Source organism: Salmo salar, chromosome ssa02, assembly GCF_905237065.1.
Source record: "Salmo salar chromosome ssa02, Ssal_v3.1, whole genome shotgun sequence".
Taxonomy (NCBI): Eukaryota; Metazoa; Chordata; class Actinopteri; order Salmoniformes; family Salmonidae; genus Salmo; species Salmo salar.
The window spans coordinates 949,110-974,648 of NC_059443.1; the positions used below are offsets into that span (position 1 = coordinate 949,110).

Sequence of the window (25,539 nt, forward strand, 5' to 3'; positions counted from 1 at the left end):
AGGTAATCTTCTGAACTGAAACACACCAGAAAGAGGAACAGCTGAGAGCAGAGGGTGTCTGCAGTGTGTTAGCGATCGCCTGCTGGGTGTTGATGAACTGTGGGTGGATTCAACATGTAGAATCATCAGGAAATTAAAGTGACATTTGACAGCCGATGTTACTGTGGTCTGGTGTTCCTCTCTACTGGTTCCTCTCAGGGTTTCTTCCTTTCATGGAGGTGATGGCCTTGGTATCTGAGTCTGGTTCCTCTCAGGGTTTCTTCCTTTCATGGAGGTGATGGCCTTGGTATCTGAGTCTGGTTCCTCTCAGGGTTTCTTCCTTTCATGGAGGTGATGGCCTTGGTATCTGAGTCTGGTTCCTCTCAGGGTTTCTTCCTTTCATGGAGGTGATGGCCTTGGTATCTGAGTCTGGTTCCTCTCAGGGTTTCTTCCTTTCATGGAGGTGATGGCCTTGGTATCTGAGTCTGGTTCCTCTCTGGGTTTCTTCCTTTCATGGAGGTGATGGCCTTGGTATCTGAGTCTGGTTCCTCTCTGGGTTTCTTCCTTTCATGGAGGTGATGGCCTTGGTATCTGAGTCTGGTTCCTCTCAGGGTTTCTTCCTTTCATGGAGATCCTTGCTCTTTCTATTGGGGCTCTGGGCGGCGTTATTGGAAGCCACTTTCTGAAAACTATTCTTTTGAAAATGTCTTTATCATAGTTTTTGAAAAGGAAAAGGTTTGTCTTGCTAGACACTGCTGATAGAGTCAACAGGAAATACAGCATAATTTTAATTTGGTTTGTCCTTGTCACGTCCTGACCAGTAAAAGGGGTTGTTTGTTATTGTAGTTTGGTCAGGGCGTGGCAGGGGGTGTTTGTTTAGTGTGTTTCGTTTTTTTGGGGGCAATGTTCTATTTAGTCTATTTCTATGTTCAGGGTTTTTGGTTTGGCCTTCAATTAGAAGCAGCTCTTCTCCGTTGCTTTTAATTGGAGGCCATATTTAAGTAAGGGGTTTTTGTCACTGTGTTTGTGGGTAGTTGTTCCGTGAATAGTGTGTTGCCTTACAGGACTGTCTTCGTCGGTGTTTGTTATTTTGTTCAGTGTTCACGTTGCCTTCTAAAATAAAAGAAGATGAGTATACACATTCCCGCTGCGCTTTGGTCTAATCCATACGACGGACGTGACAGTCCTGCTAGATACTGCTGATAGTCAACAGGAAATACAGTATCATTTTCATTTGGTTTGTCCTGCTAGATACTGCTGATAGAGTCAACAGGAAATACAGTATAATTTTCATTTGGTTTGTCCTGCTAGATACTGCTGATAGTCAACAGGAAATACAGTATCATTTTCATTTGGTTTGTCCTGCTAGATACTGCTGATAGAGTCAACAGGAAATACAGTATCATTTTCATTTGGTTTGTCCTGCTAGATACTGCTGATAGAGTCAACAGGAAATACAGTATCATTTTCATTTGGTTTCTCCTGCTAGATACTGCTGATAGTCAACAGGAAATACAGTATCATTTTCATTTGGTTTCACCTGCTAGATACTGCTGATAGATTCAACAGGAAATACAGTATCATTTTCATTTGGTTTCTCCTGCTAGATACTGCTGATAGTCAACAGGAAATACAGTATCATTTTCATTTGGTTTGTCCTGCTAGATACTGCTGATAGTCAACAGGAAATACAGTATCATTTTCATTTGGTTTGTCCTGCTAGATACTGCTGATAGTCAGCAGGAAATACAGTATCATTTTCATTTGGTTTCTCCTGCTAGATACTGCTGATAGTCAACAGGAAATACAGTATCATTTTCATTTGGTTTGTCCTGCTAGATACTGCTGATAGTCAACAGGAAATAGAGCATCATTTTCATTTGGTTTGCACTGCTAGATACTGCTGATAGAGTCATCAGGAAATACAGTATCATTTTCATTTGGTTTGCCCTGCTAGATACTGCTGATAGAGTCAACAGGAAATACAGTATCATTTTCATTTTGTTTGTCCTGCTAGATACTGCTGATAGAGTCAACAGGAAATACAGTATAATTTTCATTTGGTTTGTCCTGCAAGATACTGCTGATAGTCAACAGAAAATACAGTATCATTTTCATTTGGTTTGTCCTGCTAGATACTGCTGATAAAGTCAACAGGAAATACAGTATCATTTTCATTTGGTTTGTCCTGCTAGATACTGCTGATAGTCAACAGGAAATACACACAACCTCACGGGAACACTGAAGAATAGGAAGAAGTTATGATTTGAAATTGGTGTTGTCTTGATTTAATTATCCCAAAGCTATTACCATTTTTGTCATAAAAGCCAAAGATTAGAAATAACAGGCTTCTCTCTCAGTGAGACATTTGATATACAGCAATAGAACGATATGAAATGTCTGCTTCACACTACATTACCAGGGCCATTTGGGAGCAGTTCTTCCTACATGATGTTGCAACAATTCAATCTCTCATTTACTCTCTCTCTCTCAATCTCTCTCTCTCTCTCAATCTCTCTCTCTCTCTCAATCTCTCACTCACTCAATCTCTCTCTCAATCTCTCACTCACTCACTCAATCTCTCTCTCAATCTCTCTCTCTCTCTCTCTCTCTCTCTCTCTCTCTCTCTCTCTCTCTCTCTCTCTCCCACTCTCTCTCTCCCACTACCTCTCCCCTCTCTCTCCCCTCTCTCTCGCTCTCTCTCGCTCTCTCTCGCTCTCTCTCTCTCTCTCTTTCTCACCAGACCTCTTCAGGGAGTTCTTCTGTTCGTCATTCTATCTGTGTCTGAGATGCAAGAAGCTGAAATGGCTTACTAATGCTTCTCAGACTCTCAAATCAAAACGCCAATGTATATATTGAAAGGCTCTTGTACAGTGCGTCACACATTTCAACACTGCTGAAATAAAAACTATTGAAACCATAAGGTGCTAGAAAGCTCTCGTTCAGTACATCCCCACATTTAAACTTTTCTGAAATAACCCTTTTCTTGTTGATATTGTGTAACAACCTTTTTATTGTTAATTATCAGAGTTAACCGGTTTAAAAAAAAAATATTTGAGAAAAGAACTGTTTGTTTCTCTGTTAATTTGCTGAAATAATTGTTTTATTTTCCTTCTACAGTTTCAGCATCGAGCCCAACTACGACTTCCTGTATATCTACGACGGACCAGACAGCAACAGTCACCTGATTGGTAGTTTCCAGGATAGCAAGCTTCCAGAGAAGATAGAGAGCGTCTCTAACTTTATGCACCTGGCCTTCCGTAGCGACGGCTCAGTGAGCTACCAAGGCTTCCATCTGGAGTATAAAGGTGAGGCGCAAGGGCTTGTTTCTGCAACTTGAAATAGTTGTTGTCTTTGTTTTAATGCTTTTGTGAAAGTTACAAATACAGCAGAGGACTATCTTCCGAGTTGGTTCCCTTTCTGTCGGTTCATTTGACACTAATTCAGTCGCATGACCAAGTGAGAGTGGTTCCCCCCCCCGTAGCTGTGTGTTGTGGCTCGTCCCCCTTCCTTCAGGGAACCAAGTTTATATTCACACGAGGACGATCTTTGTCCAACTTTCCAAAGTGTTTGTTTTGTGTTTTTTTTTCTTCTTTTCGTTATGTTTTTTTGTGCTATCGCCCAAGTTTTTACAAACGTAGCAAAGGACGTCCTGACAAGTTTGTTCCGTTTTGTTTTGTGTGTTTGTTTAATATGTGTTTCTACACAACATCATTTTGTATCATATACTGTAAGTCTTTAAAAAGTTGATTGGTTACAGCTTTTTCGTGATCAAAACATTCACTAGGCTATTCAACCGCTCAAACAACCTTCTGATGTTGATGACATAATTTGTCTTATTTATAACAATAACAAAATATATTTATTTTCAACGACAGCTAAACTGCGGGAGGCTTGCTTTGATCCCGGGAACGCTATGAACGGGACACGCCTGGGGAATGACTACAAGCTGGGCTCCACAGTGACGTTCAGCTGTGAGGCGGGCTATCTGTTACAAGGACACTCCACACTGACCTGTATGATGGGAAACAGCAAGAGGCCTGAGTGGGACCGAGCCAGGCCCAGCTGTCAAGGTGAGGCAACACACACACATTTATATACTTTATTTGAATCCACCAACCAAATGAACAAAAAAAGGATCTGAACATTTCAAAGGACCCTGTTTGCATGGCACTCGAGGGTACAGAAAAAGCACCTCCTTCTCCGAACAGCCAGGCTGCTCTCGACAGCTGAAACGGAGCACTACCTAGCCAATTGCTTTGCCCTACTTTTTGTCAGGCCCTCAATCTGGAGTCCACGCACTGCACGCATGTGTACGTGGCCAAGACTGCCAAATATCAGAGCCAACAGCTTGCACCTCCACCCGAGGCTGCCAAATATCAGTACCAAACAGCTTGTACCTCCACCCGAGGCTGTCCCAGCGTGCCACGAGGGTACTGGTATTTAAGCAACTTCTCTACAAAGGCCTGCTCCATGTACCTGTCCAATGAGCAGCTCCACTTCCACAATGAGCACCCCCCCACAACAACATGAGCACCTCCCCCCACAACAACATGAGCACCTCCCCCCACAACAACATGAGCACCACCCCCCCACAACAACATGAGCACCTCCCCCACAACAACATGAGCACCTCCCCCCCACAACAACATGGGTCAGTAGCTGGGAGACGGAGGGGTCAGTAGCTGGGAGACGGAGGGGAGACGGAGGGGAGATGGAGGGGAGATGGAGGGGCCAGTAGCTGGGAGACGGAGGGGAGACGGAGGGGAGACGGAGGGGAGATGGAGGGGAGATGGAGGGGCCAGTAGCTGGGAGACGGAGGGGCCAGTAGCTGGGAGACGGAGGGGTCAGTAGCTGGGAGACGGAGGGGAGATGGAGGGGAGACGGAGGGGTCAGTAGCTGGGAGACGGAGGGGTCAGTAGCTGGGAGACGGAGGGGTCAGTAGCTGGGAGACGGAGGGGAGATGGAGGGGAGATGGAGGGGCCAGTAGCTGGGAGACGGAGGGGAGACGGAGGGGCCAGTAGCTAGGAGACGGAGGGGTCAGTAGCTGGGAGACGGAGGGGTCAGTAGCTGGGAGACGGAGGGGAGATGGAGGGAGATGGAGGGGCCAGTAGCTGGGAGACGGAGGGGAGACGGAGGATGGAGGGGCCAGTAGCTGGGAGACGGAGGGGTCAGTAGCTGGGAGACGTAGGGGTCAGTAGCTGGGAGACGGAGGGGAGATGGAGGGGAGACGGAGGGGTCAGTCGCTGGGAGACGGAGGGGAGATGGAGGGGAGACGGAGGGGAGATGGAGGGGCCAGTAGTTTGGAGACGGAGGGGAGACGGAGGGGAGACGGAGGGGAGATGGAGGGGCCAGTAGTTTGGAGACGGAGGGGAGACGGAGGGGAGACGGAGGGGAGATGGAGGGGTCAGTAGTTGGGAGACGGAGGGGAGACGGAGGGGTCAGTAGCTGGGAGACGGAGGGGTCAGTAGCTGGGAGACGGAGGGGAGACGGGGGGTCAGTAGCTGGGAGACGGAGGGGAGACGGAGGGGTCAGTAGCTGGGAGACGGAGGGGAGACGGAGGGGTCAGTAGCTGGGAGACGGAGGGGAAATGGAGGGGCCAGTAGTTTGAGACGGAGGGAGACGGAGGGAGATGGAGGGCCAGTAGCTTGAAGACGGAGGGGAGATGGAGGGGAGATGGAGGGGCCAGTAGTTTGAAGACGGAGGGGAGACGGAGGGGAGATGGAGGGGAGATGGAGGGGCCAGTAGTTTGGAGACGGAGGGGAGACGGAGGGGTCAGTAGCTGGGAGAACGGAGGGTCGGGGAGACGGAGGGGTCAGTAGTTGGGAGACGGAGGGGAGACGGAGGGGTCAGTAGCTGGGAGACGGAGGGGTCAGTAGCTGGGAGACGGAGGGGTCAGTAGTTGGGAGACGGAGGGATGGAGGGGAGACGGAGGGGCGTGTTGGAGACGGAGGGGTCAGTAGCTGGGAGACGGAGGGGTCAGTAGTTGGGAGACGGAGGGGAGATGAGGAGACGGAGGGGAGACGGAGGGGTCAGTAGTTGGGAGACGGAGGGGTCAGTAGCTGGGAGACGGAGGGGTCAGTAGTTGGGAGACGGAGGGGTCAGTAGTGGGAACGAGGGGTCAGTAGTTGGGAGACGGAGGGGAGACGGAGGGGTCAGTAGCTGGGAGACGGAGGGGTCAGTAGTTGGGAGACGGAGGGGAGACGGAGGGGTCAGTAGTTGGGAGACGGAGGGGTCAGTAGCTGTCCTGAATGTAGGATGAGATGTTCCAAAACAAACACACACACATACACACACTCTGAGTGGGACAGAGCCAATCCTAGCTGTCAATGTGAGGGAGTTGACGATCAATCGATTATCAATTTGTTCTCTACAGTAACTGTGACTGATCAATATTTAGTTGTTTAAACTGAAGAGGACATTCGTCTGAATACAGTCCAGATGAAGGTTTATTGTGTTGTAGGAAGCGGGCGGGCGGGCGGGCGGGCGGGCGGGCGGGCGGGCGGGCCTAAGTGACTGTTGTGTGTCCGTTCTATTGACTAACCTGTCTGTTGATTTGAAGTGATATGAATAGTCCCAGGATGCACTGTAACCACAACACCTTGGGCCCTGGTCTAAAGTAGTGCACTACATAGGGAATAAGTCATTTTCTAAAGTACTGCACTACATAGGGAATAGGACCCTGGTCTAAAGTAGTGCTCTATATAGGGAATAGGACCCTGGTCTAAAGTAGTCCACTACATAGGGAACCGGGCCCTGGTCTAAAGTAGTGCACTACACAGGGAATAAGGTGTCATTTAGGACTCAGACACCTTGACTCAATGTTATCCGGCGAGGACAGAGATGGCCGCCTCGCTTCGCGTTCTTAGGAAACTATTCGAAATTGGTAGATTACTTGTTAGATATTACTGCACGGTCGGAACTAGAAGCACAAGCATTTCACTACACTCGCATTAACATCTGCTAACCATGTGACCAATAACATTTGATTTGATTTGATTTAGTCTTGGCATGGTTCTCCTGTCTACAGCCTTCACATACTGTATGTCTCATGACATCGTTCTCCTGTCTCCAGCCTTCACATACTGTATGTCTCATGAGATGGTTCTCCTGTCTACAGCCTTCACATACTGTATGTCTCATGACATCGTTCTCCTGTCTACAGCCTTCACATACTGTATGTCTCATGAGATGGTTCTCCTGTCTACAGCCTTCACATACTGTATGTCTCATGACATCGTTCTCCTGTCTACAGCCTTCACATACTGTATGTCTCATGACGTGGTTCTCCTGTCTACAGCTTTCACATACTGTATGTCTCATGACGTGGTTCTCCTGTCTACAGCTTTCACATACTGTATGTCTCATGACATGGTTCTCCTGTCTACAGCCTTCACATACTGTATGTCTCATGACGTGGTTCTCCTGTCTACAGCTTTCACATACTGTATGTCTCATAAGATGGTTCTCCTGTCTACAGCCTTCACATACTGTATGTCTCATGACATCGTTCTCCTGTCTACAGCCTTCACATACTGTATGTCTCATGACGTGGTTCTCCTGTCTACAGCCTCTCAGGTCTCGTGGTGTTTGGGGAATGTTGTGCAGTTTTCAATTCAGGATGGCTGCATGGTGACAGGGAGAGCCCAGTCCAGCTGGTGCTAGCCTCACTGTGTGTGTGTGTGTGTGTGTGTGTGTGTGTGTGTGTGTGTGTGTGTGTGTGGTGGGGTGTTGTTTCCCATACAGACTTGGACCAGCTGGTGTAAGCCTCTCCCTGACAAATGAGATTGTGTTTGTTAACCGTGTTCTCTGTCCACCTGCTGAGTTTGACGTGTGTGTGTGTGTGTGTGCGCCCACGTACTGAGTTGGAGCACCATGTCTTAGGCGGCTGTGTGTGTGTGTCCACCTGCTGAGGTGACTGCATTAAAAGCCTCTCATCAAATTACCTGCATGATTAACGGCTAAAGATCTGAGACACTGATATACTGCTTGTAGAAATGGGTTGTAGTTATAGATCTGATATACTGCTGGTAGAAATGGGTTGTAATATATATAATGTTTAGTTATAATCTGATTACTGCTGGTAAAATGGGTTGTAGTTATAGATCTGATATACTGCTGGTAGAAATGGGTTGTAGTTATAGATCTGATATACTGCTGGTAGAAATGGGTTGTAGTTATAGATCTGATATACTGCTGGTAGAAATGGGTTGTAATGGACTACAGGAGGACTTCATCCAATCTTAGGATGACACTGATATAAACCAAGGAGGAGACAGCAAATGTAAATGACAATGATTATTATGACCAAGATAATGATATGGATTATTATGACCAAGATAATGATATGGATTATTATGACCAAGATAATGATATGGATTATTATGACCAAGATAATGATATGCATTATTATGACCAAGATAATGACATGGATTATTATGACCATGATAATGATATGGATTATTATGACCATGATAATGATAAAAAAGTAATCTAATGAACAGGGAATGTGATTCTATTTTACTTCTCATTCTCAATCTACACTGAACAAAAATATAAACACAACATTAAACAATTTCAAAGATTTTACTGAGTTACAGTTCATATAAGGAAATCGGTCAATTGAAATAAATTAATTAGGCCCTAATCTATGGATTTCAAATGACTGGGAATACAGATATGCTTAAAAAAAAGGTAGGGGTGTGGATCAGAAAACCAGTCAGTATCTGGTGTGACCACCATTTGCCTCATGCAGCGTGACACATCTCCTTCGCATAGAGTTGATCAGGATGTTGATTGTGGCCTGTGGAATGTTGTCCCACTCCTCTTCAGTGGCTGTGCGAAGTTGCTGGATATTGGCTTAAACTGGAACATGCTGTCGTACACGTAGATCCAGAGCATCCCAAACATGCTCAATGTCTGGTGAGTATGCAGGCCATGGAAGAACTGGGACATTTTCAGCTTCCAGGAATTGTGTGCAGATCCTTGCAATATGGGGGTCGTGCATTATCATGCTGAGACATGAGGTGATGGCTTATGCCTGTCCACACCATAACCCTGTCCATAGCATAACCCTGCCCATACCATAACCCTGCCCATACCATAACCCTGTCCATACCATAACCCTACCCATACCATAACCCTGCCCATACCATAACCCTGCCCATACCATAACCCTGTCCATACCATAACCCTGTCCACACCATAACCCTGTCCACACCATAACCCTGTCCACACCATAACCCTGCCCATACCATAACCCTACCCATACCATAACCCGTACCATAACCCTGCCCATACCATAACCCTACCCATACCATAACCCTGTCCACACCATAACCCTGCCCATACCATAACCCTGCCCATACCATAACCCTGCCCTACCCATACCATAACCCTGCCCATACCATAACCCTACCCATACCATAACCCTACCCATACCATAACCCTGCCCACACCATAACCCTGCCCATACCCATAACCCTGCCCATACCATAACCCTGCCCATACCATAACCCTACCCTACCCATACCATAACCCTGCCCATACCATAACCCTGTCCATACCATAACCCTGCCCATACCATAACCCTGCCCTACCCATACCATAACCCTGCCCATACCATAACCCTACCCATACCATAACCCTGTCCATACCATAACCCTACCCATACCATAACCCTGCCCTACCCATACCATAACCCTGCCCATACCATAACCCTACCCATACCATAACCCTGTCCATACCATAACCCTGCCCATACCATAACCCTGCCCATACCATAACCCTGCCCATACCATAACCCTACCCATACCATAACCCTGCCCATACCATAACCCTGCCCTACCCATACCATAACCCTGCCCATACCATAACCCTACCCATACCATAACCCTACCCATACCATAACCCTGCCCATACCATAACCCTGCCCATACCATAACCCTACCCATACCATAACCCTGCCCATACCATAACCCTGCCCATACCATAACCCTGCCCATACCATAACCCTACCCATACCATAACCCTGCCCATACCATAACCCTGCCCATACCATAACCCTACCCATACCATAACCCTACCCATACCATAACCCTGCCCACACCATAACCCTGCCCATACCATAACCCTGCCCATACCCATAACCCTGTCCATACCATAACCCTGCCCATACCATAACCCTGCCCATACCCATAACCCTGCCCATACCATAACCCTACCCATACCATAACCCTGCCCATACCATAACCCTGCCCATACCATAACCCCTACCCATACCATAACCCTGCCCATACCATAACCCTACCCATACCATAACCCTGCCCATACCATAACCCTACCCATACCATAACCCTGCCCATACCATAACCCTACCCATACCATAACCCTGCCCATACCATAACCCTGCCCATACCATAACCCTTCCCTACCCATACCATACCATAACCCTGTCCTACCCATACCATAACCCTACCCATACCATAACCCTGCCCTACACATACCATACCATAACCCTGTCCATACCATAACCCTACCCGTACCATAACCCCACCGCCATCCCATGGGGAACTCTGCTCACAACGTTGACATCAGCAAACCGCTCGCCAAGACAACACCATACACGCTGTCTGCCATCTGCCTGGTACAGTTGAAACCGGGATTCATCTGTGAAGAGCACATTTCTCCAGCATGCCAGTGGCCATGGAAGGTGAGCATTTGCCCACTGAAGTCGGTTAGGATGCAGAACTGCAGTCAGGTCAAGACCCTGGTGAGGACGACGAGCCTGCAGATGAGCTTCCCTGAGACGGTTTCTGACAGTTTGTGAAGAAATTCTTCGGTTGTGCAAACCCACAGTTTCATCAGCTGTCCAGGTGGCTGGTCTCAGACGATCCAAATCAAATCAAAGTTTATTTGTCACGTGCGCTGTATACAACAGGTTTAGACCTTACAGTGAAATGCTTACTGACAGGCTCTAACTAATAGTGCAAAAAAGGTATTAGGTGAACAATAGGTAAGTAAAGAAATAAAACAACAGTAAAAAGACAGTGAAAAATAACAGTAGAGAGGCTATATACAGTAGAGAGGCTATATACAGTAGAGAGGCTATATACAGTAGAGAGGCTATATACAGTAGAGAGGCTATATACAGTAGAGAGGTTATATACAGTAGAGAGGCTATATACAGTAGAGAGGCTATATACAGTAGAGAGGCTATATACAGTAGAGAGGTTATATACAGTAGAGAGGCTATATACAGTAGAGAGGTTATATACAGTAGAGAGGTTATATACAGTAGAGAGGTTATATACAGTAGAGAGGCTATATACAGTAGCGAGGCTACACACAGACACCGGTTAGTCAGGCTGATTGAGGTAGTATGTATATGTAGATATGGTTAAAGTGACTATGCATATATGATGAACAGAGAGTAGCAGTAGCGTAAAAGAGGGGTTGGCGGGTGGAGGGACACAATGCAGATAGCCCAGTTAGCCAATGTGCGGGAGCAGTGGTTGGTCGGACCAATTGAGGTAGTATGTACATGAATGTATAGTTAAAGTGACTATGCATATATGATAAACAGAGAGTAGCAGCAGCAGGATGTGAAGGTCCTGGGCTGGCGTGGTTACACGTGGTCTGTGGTTGTAAGGCTGGTTGGACGTACTGCCAAATTCTCGGCTTATGGTAGAGAAATGAACATTCAATTCTCTGGCAACAGCTCTGTGGACATTCCTGGAGTCAGCATGCCAATTGCACACTCCCTCAAAACTTGAGACATCATTGGCATTGTGTTTTGTGACAAAACAGCACATTTTAGAGTGGCCTTTTATTGTCCCCAGCACAAGGTGCACCTGTGTAATGATCATTCGGGTTTAATCAGCTTCTTGACATGCCACACCGGTCAGCTGGATGGATTATTTTGGCGAAGGAGAAATGCTCACTAACAGGGATGTAAACAAATGTGTACAATAGTTTTTTGAGAAATACTTTTTTTTTGTGCACATGCAACATTTGTGTATTTTTTATTTCAGCTCATGGGACCAACACTTTTCATGGGACCTCTTCCCTCCCCCTCCTCCCTCCCCCTCCTCCCCCTCCTCCCTCCCCCTCCTCCCTCCCTCTCCTCCCTCCCCCTCTTCCCTCCCCCTCCTCCCTCCCTCTCCTCCCTCCCTCTCCTCCCTCCCCCCTCTTCCCTCCCCCTCTTCCCTCCCTCTCCTCCCTCCCCCTCTTCCCTCCCCCTCCTCCCTCCCCCTCTTCCCTCCCCCTCTTCCCTCCCTCTCCTCCCTCCCCCTCTTCCCTCCCCTCTCCTCCCTCCCTCTCCTCCCTCCCCCTCCTCCCTCCCCCTCTTCCCTCCCTCTCCTTCTCTCTCTAAACGTCCTATATGCTTTCCTGTAATATCTCATTATGTTGTAGACTGTTAGTCAGCATTTAAGTGTTCATACTGACACTTTCTCCTCATGTTTTCCAGATTTTTCTGCTTCCCTGTGCAGCTGTGGCAGCAGGAAATACTGTTTGCTGATTCCAGTTTCTGCTGCGTAGCTGTATGTATTTCCCCAGGTAGCGTGACCTGGAAGTCATATTGATGTGTTGGTGTTTTCACAGCACCGTGCGGAGGCCGCTCGACAGGGTTAGAGGGGACCGTCCTGTCCCCAAATTACCCCCGTAATTATACCCAGAGTCTGACCTGCGTCTACCACATCTTTGTCCCCGGGGACTTTGGTAAGCATCCCCTCTCGCTCCCTCCCTCTCTTTATCTCTCCCTCCCCTCTCGGTCTCTCTCTCTCCTTCTCTCTCTCCTCCCCCCTCTCTCTCCTTGTCTCTCCCTCCCCCTATATCTCTCTCTCCTTGTCTCTCCCTCCCCCTATATCTCTCTCTCTCTCTCTCTCTCTCTCTCTCTCTCTCTCTCTCTCTCTCTCCCTCCCCCTCTCCCTCTCCCCCCTCTCTCTCTCTCTCCTTCTCTCCCCTCTCTCTCTGTCTCTCTGCAGTTTGTGCTGCTGTCTCATAACGTTCTATAAACCATGGTTGCTGTTGTTCAGCTACTGTAGGTAATGTAGTGAACTCATGTAGTGAACTGCAACAGAATGGTGTGGCGTTTCTACTGTATATGTGGCATTACTAAGGAAGTGGAGGCGTTCTGCTTTACAGGAAACACAAGACAATAGTTTAACTCCAATCCAGTGTGTTATAACGACTGACTCCACCTCACATTACCAAGATGTGATCATTCAGGATCCGTACAGGAAGCGTTATCAGAAACCACGGCGGTTATTGTCTCCTATACATGTAGCTACATTTCCAGCAACAAAATGGTGGTTCTACGTTGGTTTTACTAACGAGGTCGAGGAATTTGTGTCTCAGGAGAAACAGAAGCTGATCTGTGATATAACTGGCCACACATTACCGACTCAGAGAACATTTGGATATTCAGGATAAAGCGAAAGAAAAAAACAAAACCCACAACAGGTCAAGTGAAGGGTCAAACACAAACTGGTCTACTAATGAGGTGGAGGAAGAGTCTCAGGAAAAACACAGGGTTATCCCTTGCCAGCTACAGTACTGTGAGATGTCGGCTAACTGACCCCAGGTTACCGACCTACAGAAGATTTGGTCAATCAGGATGAGGCCAGAAACCATTATCAGAAACCATGGAGATTATGGTCTCCTCCATGTTAACAACAGAGTTGTCTTTCTATATGGTTTTACTAATAAGACAGAGGGACTCTGTCTCAGAGAACAACAGGGCTGGTTTTACTAATAAGACAGAGGGACTGTGTCTCAGAGAACAGGGCTGGTTGTCCTAATAAAGCAGAGGGACGATGTCTCAGAACAACAGGGCTAGTTTTACTAATAAGACAGAGGGACGATGTCTCAGAGAACAGGGCTGGTTGTCCTAATAAGACAGAGGGACGATGTCTCAGAGAACAGGGCTGGTTGTCCTAATAAGACAGAGGGACGATGTCTCAGAGAACAGGGCTGGTTTTCCTAATAAGACAGAGGGACTATGTCTCAGAGAACAACAGGGCTGGTTTTACTAATAAGACAGAGGGACTATGTCTCAGAGAACAACAGGGCTGGTTTTACTAATAAGACAGATGGACGATGTCTCAGAGAACAAGGGCTGGTTGTCCTAATAAAGCAGAGGGACGATGTCTCAGAACGACAGGGCTGGTTTTATTAATAAGACAGAGGGATGATGTCTCAGAGAACAGCGCTGGTTGTCCTAATAAGACAGAGGGACGATGTCTCAGAGAACAGGGCTGGTTGTCCTAATAAGACAGAGGGACGATGTCTCAGAGAACAGGGCTGGTTTTACTAATAAGACAGAGGGACGATGTCTCAGAGAACAGGGCTGGTTTTACTAATAAGACAGAGGGACGATGTCTCAGAGAACAGGGCTGGTTTTACTAATAAGACAGAGGGACTCTGTCTCAGAGAACAACAGGGCTGGTTTTACTAATAAGTGAGATGGACAATGTCTCAGAGAACAACAGGGCTGGTTGTCCTAATAAAACAGAGGGACGATGTCTCAGAGAACAACAGGACTGGTTTTCCTAATAAAGCAGAGGGACGATGTCTCAGAGAACAACAGGGCTAGTTGTCCTAATAAGACAGAGGGACGATGTCTCAGAGAACAACAGGCTGGTCCGTATCTTCAGTAGAGAGTCATTTCACTGACACCCTCACATTACCCACCAGAGAAAGTTGGGATTATTATGATCAGGTCAAACTAAATAGATGTTAAAGAATGGAAACATGCACAATATGTAATGGAGGAAGCAAACACCAAATCCCTCCAGGAAGAAGATAAACAAACCAACTAAAATTCCTATTGGGCGTACTGATATCCATAATGCAACGCTACAGTACATCGTTAACTATCTTACAAACTTCTCCTCAATTGGACGTGGTATTCCATGGACTTCCTGATCCTGCAAGTACTTCTCAATTGGACGTGGTATTCCATGGACTTCCTGACACCCAAAATGCAACACTACAGTACATCGTTCATTGTCTTACAAACTTCTCCTCAATTGGACGTGTTCTTCCATTTTATTTGATTTGATTTAATTTCTGCCTTATTATCAATCCCTGTCACTAAGTGGCCCTGAATTGATGAGATGATTGAAGTTATGTCCTCTTATCGAGCCAGGGGGACATTTTCTGAAGAGCACCATGATTATTACCCAGACTTGAATTCATCTCCGGTTTGACAAGCCGTCTTGACAGTTAGAATCCTTTTGTTGCCATCTTCCACTACTCAGGGACTCAGACACACCGTGTGTCCTAAATGCCACCCCAAGCCCCCCCCCCCACATAGTGCACTACTTCTAATAAGGGTCCATAGGGTGCCATTTGAGACGCTACCTTCCACAGGGTTTTTAAATCAACGCTCCATTTCGACATGTCTTCATGGCTGCTGACTAAACTGCTCAGAATGCTGACAAATGGCTTAACGGAGCATGAGGCTCTGGGTAAAAACCTCTCCCTACCTGTGACAATATATCATATCCCTTTACAACAGCCATGGACTATGTGTGTTGTCTACGTCCCAAATGGCACCTTATTCTGTATTTAGTGCACTATGAAGGGCGTAGGGTACCATTTAGGACTCGGGACAAGTATCTCGCTACATCTCGTTACAACTCCCGCAGGGTAGTGCATCAGGGATGGTGGCATACATCTATGACAGATGACCTCCCTGATGTGTCTTGGCCAAACAGAAACTTGAAGACAGGGTCGCATCCCGAATTGAACCCGATTCCCTATTTAGTGAATTACTTTTGACCAGAGGGCCCTGGTTGAAAGGAGTGCATTAAATAGGGATAAGGGTGGCGTTTGGGTCGTGTCCTCGGTCTGGATGCATTGGTCTCAGCTGGGCTGGCAGAGAAAGGTCAGGCTAAAATACCACCTCATAAATTCAGGACCACTCAGAGGGTTGATAACAAGTACATTTAGAAATTGTTGCTGGTGTTGTTGCTGGTGTTGCTGGTGTTGTTGCTGGTGTTGCTGATGTTGATGTTGTTGTTGCTGTTGTTGTTGTTGTTGTTGCTGTTGTTGTTGTTGTTGTTGTTGATGTTGTTGCTGGTGTTGTTGATGTTGTTGCTGGTGTTGTTGCTGGTGTTGCTGGTGTTGCTGATGTTGTTGTTGTTGCTGGTGTTGTTGTTGTTGTTGTTGTTGATTTTGTTAGCCAACAGAAACAGAGTAAACAGCCGACAGACAATAACACACGTATGCTGGTATTAATGTGTTGTTGCTGATGTTAGCCATATGAATTGTATTTGTCTAATAGGGTCCATAGAAAAACACACTGCCAGCTAATGTTCTTATGCTAATGTCATTGATGGTGTTTGCATGACAGAAAGCAAGGCGAGTCTTTGATGGCTAATGGTTTTCATCCATGCTGCTAATGTGCTCTGTATAGTAGATACAGGAGGGGCACCCTATTACGTATATAGTGCACTACTGTTACATATGGGCTCTGGTCAAAAGTAGTGCACTATACAGGGAATAGGGTGTCATTTGGGATGTATCCTCTGTATAACACTACTGACAGACTGATAGACTGTACATGCTGTTATACTATTATAACACTACTGACAGACTGATGGACTGTACTCACTATTATACTATTATAACACTACTGACAGACTGATGGACTGTACACACTATTATACTATTATAACACTACTGACAGACTGATGGACTGTACACGCTGTTATACTATTATAACACTACTGACAGACTGATGGACTGTACACACTGTTATACTATTATAACACTACTGACAGACTGATGGACTGTACACACTATTATACTATTATAACACTACTGACAGACTGATGGACTGTACATGCTGTTATACTATTATAACACTACTGACAGACTGATGGACTGTACACACTATTATACTATTATAACACTACTGACAGACTGATGGACTGTACATGCTGTTATACTATTATAACACTACTGACAGACTGATGGACTGTACACACTATTATACTATTATAACACTACTGACAGACTGATGGACTGTACATGCTATTATACTATTATAACACTACTGACAGACTGATGGACTGTACACGCTGTTATACTATTATAACACTACTGACAGACTGATGGACTGTACACGCTGTTATACTATTATAACACTACTGACAGACTGATGGACTGTACACACTATTATACTATTATAACACTACTGACAGACTGATGGACTGTACATGCTGTTATACTATTATAACACTACTGACAGACTGATGGACTGTACACGCTGTTATACTATTATAACACTACTGACAGACTGATGGACTGTACACGCTGTTATACTATTATAACACTACTGACAGACTGATGGACTGTACCATGCTGTTATACTATTATAACACTACTGACAGACTGATGGACTGTACATGCTGTTATACTATTATAACACTACTGACAGACTGATGGACTGTACACACTATTATACTATTATAACACTACTGACAGACTGATGGACTGTACACGCTGTTATACTATTATAACACTACTGACAGACTGATGGACTGTACATGCTGTTATACTATTATAACACTACTGACAGACTGATGGACTGTACATGCTGTTATACTGTTACTATGCAATCAGTACTTATAGAGCACTACTTTTGATCTGGTCCCATAGGGCTCTGGCCAATTTAGTGCACAATAAAGGGAATAGGGTGCCATTTTGGACACAATCTGTTTGGAGTTTCTATATTCTGTCATGTCCATACTAGATACATTAGTTATAACATTAGAAGGAGTTTATTTATTAAAAACCGTCCATCCACAGCCAACCATGCTCATATGTATGCAGCACTTTGCATTTTTCATGTATTTATTTTGAATATCATTACAGTACAGTGGACGTCTCTGTTTGTCCTTTTATCTTTAATTACTCTGTCAAAAATTATGTTTACTGTCATATTTCAAAACAATAGCCTTTTCTGCTTTTCTAAGAGATTAATTATCCACGGTAGACAAACTAAGCCTTGGGCATCCCAAGTCCCACAAACATGGAAAACATACTGCCTGGCTCTCTAGGTCTCACCGTTTCTTTACAAGGACAGTTCGTTGACTAACTTTCGTTTAGTTAGAGTTAAGAAAAATAGGAAACTCATTCTTATCTGTGGTCCAAGTGGAAAACATATGCTGTATGCTGGAAGACAGTTTTTTTTAGTTGTTATTGTTGTGGTAAAGCCTGTAATGAAATGTTGTGTAGTCTACTTTTCACTGGAATGTTTATGCCCTGTGATCTTGAAGGCTTATAGGCCACGTTTTCTCCCTCAGTGGCAAAGCTAACGTTCTTCAATGTAAATAAAAAAAAAAAAAAATGGTGTTAAACTGAAAAACATCAAAGAAACACAATACTGGGTCCTTGATCATCTCTTTTACTACTTTCATTAGGATCTCCGGTAGCTGTTACAAAAGCAGCAGCTACTCTTCCTGAGGTCCACACAAAACATACAACATGATATAATACACTACGTTAAAAGACAAGAACAGCTCAAGGACAGAACTATATATATATATATATATATTTGTTTTACAAAAGGCACACGTAGCCTACATATCAACACATACACAAACTATCTAGGTCAAATAGGGGAGAGGCGTTGTGCTGTGAGGTGTTTTGAAACCAGGTTCATTTGAGCAATATGAGGTGGAAGGGAGATCCATGCAGTAATGGCTCTGTATAATACTGTACGCTTTCTTGAATTCGTTCTGGAGTTGGGAACAGACCCCTGGTGGCATGTCTGGTGGGGTAAGTGTGTGTGTGTATCAGAGCTGTGTGTAAGTTGACTATGCAAACAATATGGGATTTTTCAACACATTAATGTTTCTTATAAAAACAAGAAGTGATGCAGTCAGTCTCTCCTCAACTCTCAGCCAATAGAGAGAGAGAGACTGGCGTGGATAGTATTTATATCGGCCCTCTGATTACAATGAAGTGCAAGACGTGCAGCTCTGTTCTGGGCCAGCTGCAGCTTAACTAGGTGTTTCCTTGCAGCACTCGACCACACGACTGGACATTAATCAAGATAAGACAAAACTAGAGCCTGCAGAACTTCTCTTTATTACGGACGGACCTCTCCCTGTCTTTACAACCTTTGAGTATTTCTGTTTTTGACCATGACAGTTTACAATCTAAGATAGCGCCAAGTAATTTAGACTACTCAACTTGTTCAACAGTCGCACCATTCATTACCAGATTCAGCTGAGGTCTAGAACTTAGGGAACGATTTGTACCAAGTACAATTCTCTTAGTTTTAGAGATGTTCAAGGACCAGTTTATGACCGACCAACCGTTCCAAAAACAGACTGCAACTCTTTGTTAAGGGGTTTTCAGTGACTTCATTAGCTGTGGCTGCTGATGCGTAAATACGGTTGAATCCTCAGCAATACTTTACCCACAAGGAGCCTCCTTATGGAGATCTGAATCATTAAAATAACTGATTTGATATTCATCACCGCAGCATCTTGCTGTCTAAGCATGTGGAAATGTTTTGTTTTTTAATCAACTGCAGGTCAGCGTACTGTATGTCTCTAAAATATCAGCAGAAACACATCCATGATGTCTTGTCAGAGCAATGGCCGATTGCAGTAATACATCTGGGGCTGTAACAAGTTAAACAGTAGCTAGATAGCTAGTGTAGCAAAGACAGCCATTAAGGAAAGCCTAACCCTGGGGGTTTACTGGAGAGAGAGGGAGATGGTGTTGGGGTTTACTGGAGAGAGAGGGAGATGCTGTTGGGGTTCACTGAGACTGTTTACTGGAGAGAGGGAGATGGTGTTGGGGTTCACTGGATGAGAGAGGGAGATGGTGTGGGGGTTTACTGGAGAGAGAGGGAGATGGTGTGGGGTTTACTGTAGAGAGAGGGAGATGGTGTGGGGTTTACTGGAGAGAGAGGGAGATGCTGTGTGTAAGTCTGAAGCCTTCTGGTGCTATACTAGAGTATACCCTCCCTGCCTCCCACCCTTCCTCGCTCCCTCCTCCCTCCCTCCTTCCCTCCCTCGCTCCCTCCCTCCCTCCCTCGCTCCCTGCCTCCCTCCCTCCCACCCCCCTCCCTCCCACCCCCCTCCCTCCCACCCCCCCTCCCTTACACCCACCCTCCCTCCCTCCCTGCCTCCCACGCTCCCTGCCTCCCACCCTCCCTCGCTCCCAACCTCCCACCCTCCCGCCCACCCTCCCTCGCTCCCTGCCGTCCCTCCCTTCCTCGCTCCCTCCCACCCTCCCTCCCACCCTCCCTCCTTCCCTGCCTCCCTCCCCTGCCGTCCCTCCCTGCCTCCCTACCACCCTGCCTCCCTCCCTGCCTCCCTCCCTCTCTCCGTCCCTGCCTCCCTCCCTCTCTCCCTCCCTGCCTCCCTACCACCCTGCCTCCCTCCCTGCCTCCCTCTCTCCCTCCCTGCCTCCCGCCCTCCCTCCCTCCCTCCCTGCCTCCCTCCCACCCTCCCTCCCTCCCTCCCTCCCTGCCTCCCTCCCTGCCGTCCCTCCCTGCCTCCCTCCCCTGCCTCCCTCCCTGCCTCCCTCCTCTCTCTCTCCCTCCCTCCCTCCTCCCTCCCTCCCTCCCTCCCTCCCTCCCTCCCTCCAATCACTAGAACCCTGATTGCTCCCTCCAGAGTCAATGAGAATCCTCAAAGCCAATAGAAGTCATGATCTCTGGGATGGGATGCTGCAGTTGTTTTCAACTGAGGTGGAAAAGCATGATGGAGTATGGGTAGTGGGGTGAAAGGGTGGGAGGTGGTGTGTGTGTGTGTGTGTGTGTGTGTGTGTGTGTGTGTGTGTGTGTGTTGGGGTGGGGGTGGAGGGGTGATTGTGGGAGGATCAGAGAATGGGCAGTAATTTAGAGGGGACAGCTGAGAAGGAGCATTAACCAGTGTACCTGTGGTCATTGAGTTCACCACCACCTGCGTCATAAAAGCTGGGGCAATAGTAGTCTACACTCACATACAGGGAGGCAGGCTCCTCTTAGATGAACTGTATTAGAAGATGGCATTGTGCTGTATCCTGCTGGATATTTGTTGGGAACTGGAACGTGCTGTCGTACACGTCGATCCAGAGCATCCCAAACATGCTCAGTAGGTGACATGTCTGGTGAGTATGCAGGCCATGGAAGAACTGGGACATTTTCAGCTTCCAGGAATTGTTTACAGATCCTGGTGACATGGGGCCGTGCATTATCATGCTGAAACATGAGGTGATGGTGGCTGATGAGTGGCATGACAATGGGGCCTCAGCATCTCGTCACGGTATCTCTGTGCATTCATATTGCCATCGATAAAATGCAATTGTGTTCGTTGACCGTAGCTTATACCGGCCCCATACCATAACCCCACAGCCACCATGTTGACATCAGCAAACCTCTCGCCCACACGACATCATACACGCTGTCTGCCATCTGCCTGGTACAGTTGAAACCGGGATTCATCTGTGAAGATTAACATTTCTCCAGCGTGCCAGTGGCCATCGAAGGTGAGCATTTGCCCACTGAAGTAGGTTAGGATGCAGAACTGCAGTCAGGTCAAGACCCTGGTGAGGATGATGAGCCTGCAGATGAGCTTCCCTGAGACGGTTTCTGACAGCAGATGAAGAAGCCGGATGTGGAGGTCCTGGGCTGGCGAGGTTACATGTGGTCTGCGGTTGTGAGGCCTGTTGGACGTACTGCCAAATTCTCTAAAATGATGTTGGAGGAGGCTTATGGTAGAGAAATGATCATTAAATTCTCTGGCAACAGCTCTGTGGACATTGCTGCAGTCAGCATGCCAGTTGCACACTCTCAAAACTTGAGACACTGTGGCATTGTCTGTGGCATTGTGTTTTGTGACAACTGCACATTTTAGAGTGGCCTTTAATTGTCCCCAGCACAAGGTGCACCTGTGTAATGATCATGCTGTTTAAACAGTTTCTTGATATGAGGAGGTGGATGAATTATCTTGGCAAAGGAGAAATGCTCACTAACAGGGATTTAAACAAATTTGTGCACAACATTTGAGAGAAATAAGCTTTTTGTGTGTATGGAACATTTCTGGGATCTTTTATTTCAGCTCATGAAACATGGGACCAACACTTTACATGTTGTGTTTCAGAAGCATGGTTGGTTCTATTAGACATGTTTCCCAGCCACTTTCTCCCCGGTCCCTAGCTGTGTTTCAGTAGCAGGGTTGGTTCTATTAGATATGTTTCCCAGCCACTTTCTCTCCGGTCCCTAGCTGTGTTTCAGTAGCAGGGTTGGTTCTATTAGACATGTTTCCCAGCCACTTTCTCCCCGGTCCCTAGCTGTGTTTCAGTAGCAGGGTTGGTTCTATTAGACATGTTTCCCAGCCACTTTCTCCCCGGTCCCTAGCTGTGTTTCAGTAGCAGGGTTGGTTCTATTAGACATGTTTCCCAGCCACTTTCTCCCCGGTCCCTAGCTGTGTTTCAGTAGCAGGGTTGGCTCTCTAGGGCTGTGTCCCATATGGCACCCTATTCCCTATATAGTGCACTACTTTGGTACAGAACCCTATTGATGGGTTAGTTGACAACGTTACGCTTCCATGGGGCAGAAGTCCATGTGTGGTTGTGATTCTGGATGGCCATGGGGCAGAAGTCCATGTGTTGTTGTGATTCTGGATGGCCATGGGGCAGAAGTCCATGTCTGGTTGTGATTCTGGATGGCCATGGGGCAGAAGTCCATGTGTTGTTGTGATTCTGGATGGCCATGGGGCAGAAGTCCATGTCTGGTTGTGATTCTGGATGGCCATGGGGCAGAAGTCCATGTGTGGTTGTGATTCTGGATGGCCAGATTGCTGGCGACACTGACAGGAAACTGCCACGTGGTGAATCCTAAGTGGCTTGTTTCAGCTGGTTTCATGTTCTTGTTTGGAGTTGTTTGGACTGATTTCATGTCAATGCTAATACGGCAAAAAAACATTTGCTAGCTTGCTAACCAACAACTGTAACAATGTATTTTTAGAGACAACAAGTGCTCATTATGCAAATGTATTTATGTTTTCAAAAAACATTGGTGACGTAATATAGTTTCCAGGTTGTCACCAATCTAAGCCAACCCTGTCTGTTTGGACCCACAGTTGGCCCGGCATCGGTTCTGTTGCTGAACAATCAATCTGTCTATAGGCCCTGGTCAAAGTAGTGCACTGGAAAGGAAACTGGCTGCCGTTTGGTACAGTTCCACTCCAGATATAAAGGAGGTCAGCAGCGCCCTGCCAAGGTGCAGGCTTCTGCTCTGCCAGAGACTGATGCATTTGACCTGATAATGGAACATTTAAAGTATATCAGGTATAGTCGTTTTAATGGTCCCTCAGATTTCCTGTAAATTAATCTTTTTTTTTTTTTATAAATGAATGCGCGTCCTAAATGCCCAAGTGCACTACTTTTGACCAGGGCCCTACGGCCTACAGAGCACTGTAAAGGGAAGAGGCTGTCATTTGGAATGCGTCTTGTGTATCTTTTGCTAGCGTAGCCCGCTGGACTGATTTGATTGCCCTGAAACGTGATTTAATTGAGCTGACCCCTGTTAGATGACTATCTGTCTACTACGCCAGATACACCACAAGTAACCCATTGCCAATCCAAGTCACATCACATTACATTCTCAAAATGAATCTGTTTCAAAAAGAGGAAATTAGATTCAAATCACTGGTGATTAAGATCTCCGAATAATTACGTCTAGACTTTCACAGTCTAAATGAATATGGAACAAATTAATATAGTTCATAAGGTAACATAATGATAATGTCTATGAGAGAGAGAGAGAGAGAGACAGAGAGACAGAGAGACAGAGAGAGAGTTGTGTGTGTTAGACAGGGGAGAGTAGTGTGTGTTAGACAGGGGAGAGTAGTGTGTGTTAGACAGGGGAGAGTAGTGTGTATCAGACAGGGGAGAGTAGTGTGTGTTAGACAGGGGAGAGTAGTGTGTGTTAGACAGGGGAGAGTAGTGTTAGACAGGGGAGAGTAGTGTGTATCAGACAGGGGAGAGTAGTGTGAGTTAGACAGGGGAGAGTAGTGTTGTGTTAGACAGGGGAGAGTAGTGTTGTGTTAGACAGGGGAGAGTAGTGTTGTGTTAGACAGGGGAGAGTAGTGTGTGTTAGACAGGGGAGAGTAGTGTGTATCAGACAGGGGAGAGTAGTGTTGTGTTAGACAGGGGAGAGTAGTGTGTGTTAGACAGGGGAGAGTAGTGTGTGTTAGACAGGGGAGAGTAGTGTTGTGTTAGACAGGGGAGAGTAGAGTAGTGTTGTGTTAGACAGGGGAGAGTAGTGTGTGTTAGACAGGGGAGAGTAGTGTGTATCAGACAGGGGAGAGTAGTGTTGTATCAGACAGGGGAGAGTAGTGTGTGTTAGACAGGGGAGAGTAGTGTGTATCAGACAGGGGAGAGTAGTGTGTGTTAGACAGGGGAGAGTAGTGTTGTATCAGACAGGGGAGAGTAGTGTGTGTTAGACAGGGGAGAGTAGTGTGTATCAGACAGGGGAGAGTAGTGTGTATCAGACAGGGGAGAGTAGTGTCGTGTTAGACAGGGGAGAGTAGTGTTGTATCAGACAGGGGAGAGTAGTGTGTGTTAGACAGGGGAGAGTAGTGTTGTGTTAGACAGGGGAGAGTAGTGTGTGTTAGACAGGGGAGAGTAGTGTGTGTTAGACAGGGGAGAGTAGTGTTGTGTTAGACAGGGGAGAGTAGTGTGTGTTAGACAGGGGAGAGTAGTGTTGTGTTAGACAGGGGAGAGTAGTGTGTGTTAGACAGGGGAGAGTAGTGTGTGTTAGACAGGGGAGAGTAGTGTGTATCAGACAGGGGAGAGTAGTGTTGTATCAGACAGGGGAGAGTAGTGTGTATCAGACAGGGGAGAGTAGTGTTGTGTTAGACAGGGGAGAGTAGTGTTGTGTTAGACAGGGGAGAGTAGTGTGTGTTAGACAGGGGAGAGTAGTGTGTATCAGACAGGGGAGAGTAGTGTTGTGTGTCAGACAGGGGCGAGTAGTGTGTATCAGACAGGGGAGAGTAGTGTGTATCCGACAGGGGAGAGTAGTGTGTATCAGACGGGGGAGAGTAGTGTTGTGTTAGACAGGGGAGAGTAGTGTTGTGTTAGACAGGGGAGAGTAGTGTGTATCAGACAGGGGAGAGTAGTGTGTGTTAGACAGGGGAGAGTAGTGTGTGTTAGACAGGGGAGAGTAGTGTTGTGTTAGACAGGGGAGAGTAGTGTTAGACAGGGGAGAGTAGTGTGTATCAGACAGGGGAGAGTAGTGTTGTGTTAGACAGGGGAGAGTAGTGTGTATCAGACAGGGGAGAGTAGTGTGTATCAGACAGGGGAGAGTAGTGTTGTATTAGACAGGGGAGAGTAGTGTTGGGTCAGACAGGGGAGAGTAGTGTTGTGTTAGACAGGGGAGAGTAGTGTTGTGTATCAGACAGGGGAGAGTAGTGTGTATCAGACAGGGGAGAGTAGTGTGTATCAGACAGGGGAGAGTAGTGTGTGTCAGACAGGGGAGAGTAGTGTTGTGTCAGACAGGGGAGAGTAGTGTGTATCAGACAGGGGAGAGTAGTGTGTGTTAGA

The 25,539-nt window shown here is 46.6% G+C and overlaps 1 protein-coding gene across 1 annotated transcript in view; it reads left to right on the forward strand.

The window, feature by feature from the left end:
* LOC106592657 (CUB and sushi domain-containing protein 3) overlaps positions 1-25,539 on the forward strand; it is a 500,234-nt gene that overhangs the window by 222,799 nt on the left and 251,896 nt on the right. The window contains 3 exon segments of the mRNA XM_045696358.1: positions 3,100-3,287; positions 3,858-4,052; positions 12,583-12,699. Of these exon segments, the coding sequence (XP_045552314.1) occupies positions 3,100-3,287; positions 3,858-4,052; positions 12,583-12,699 (500 nt within the window).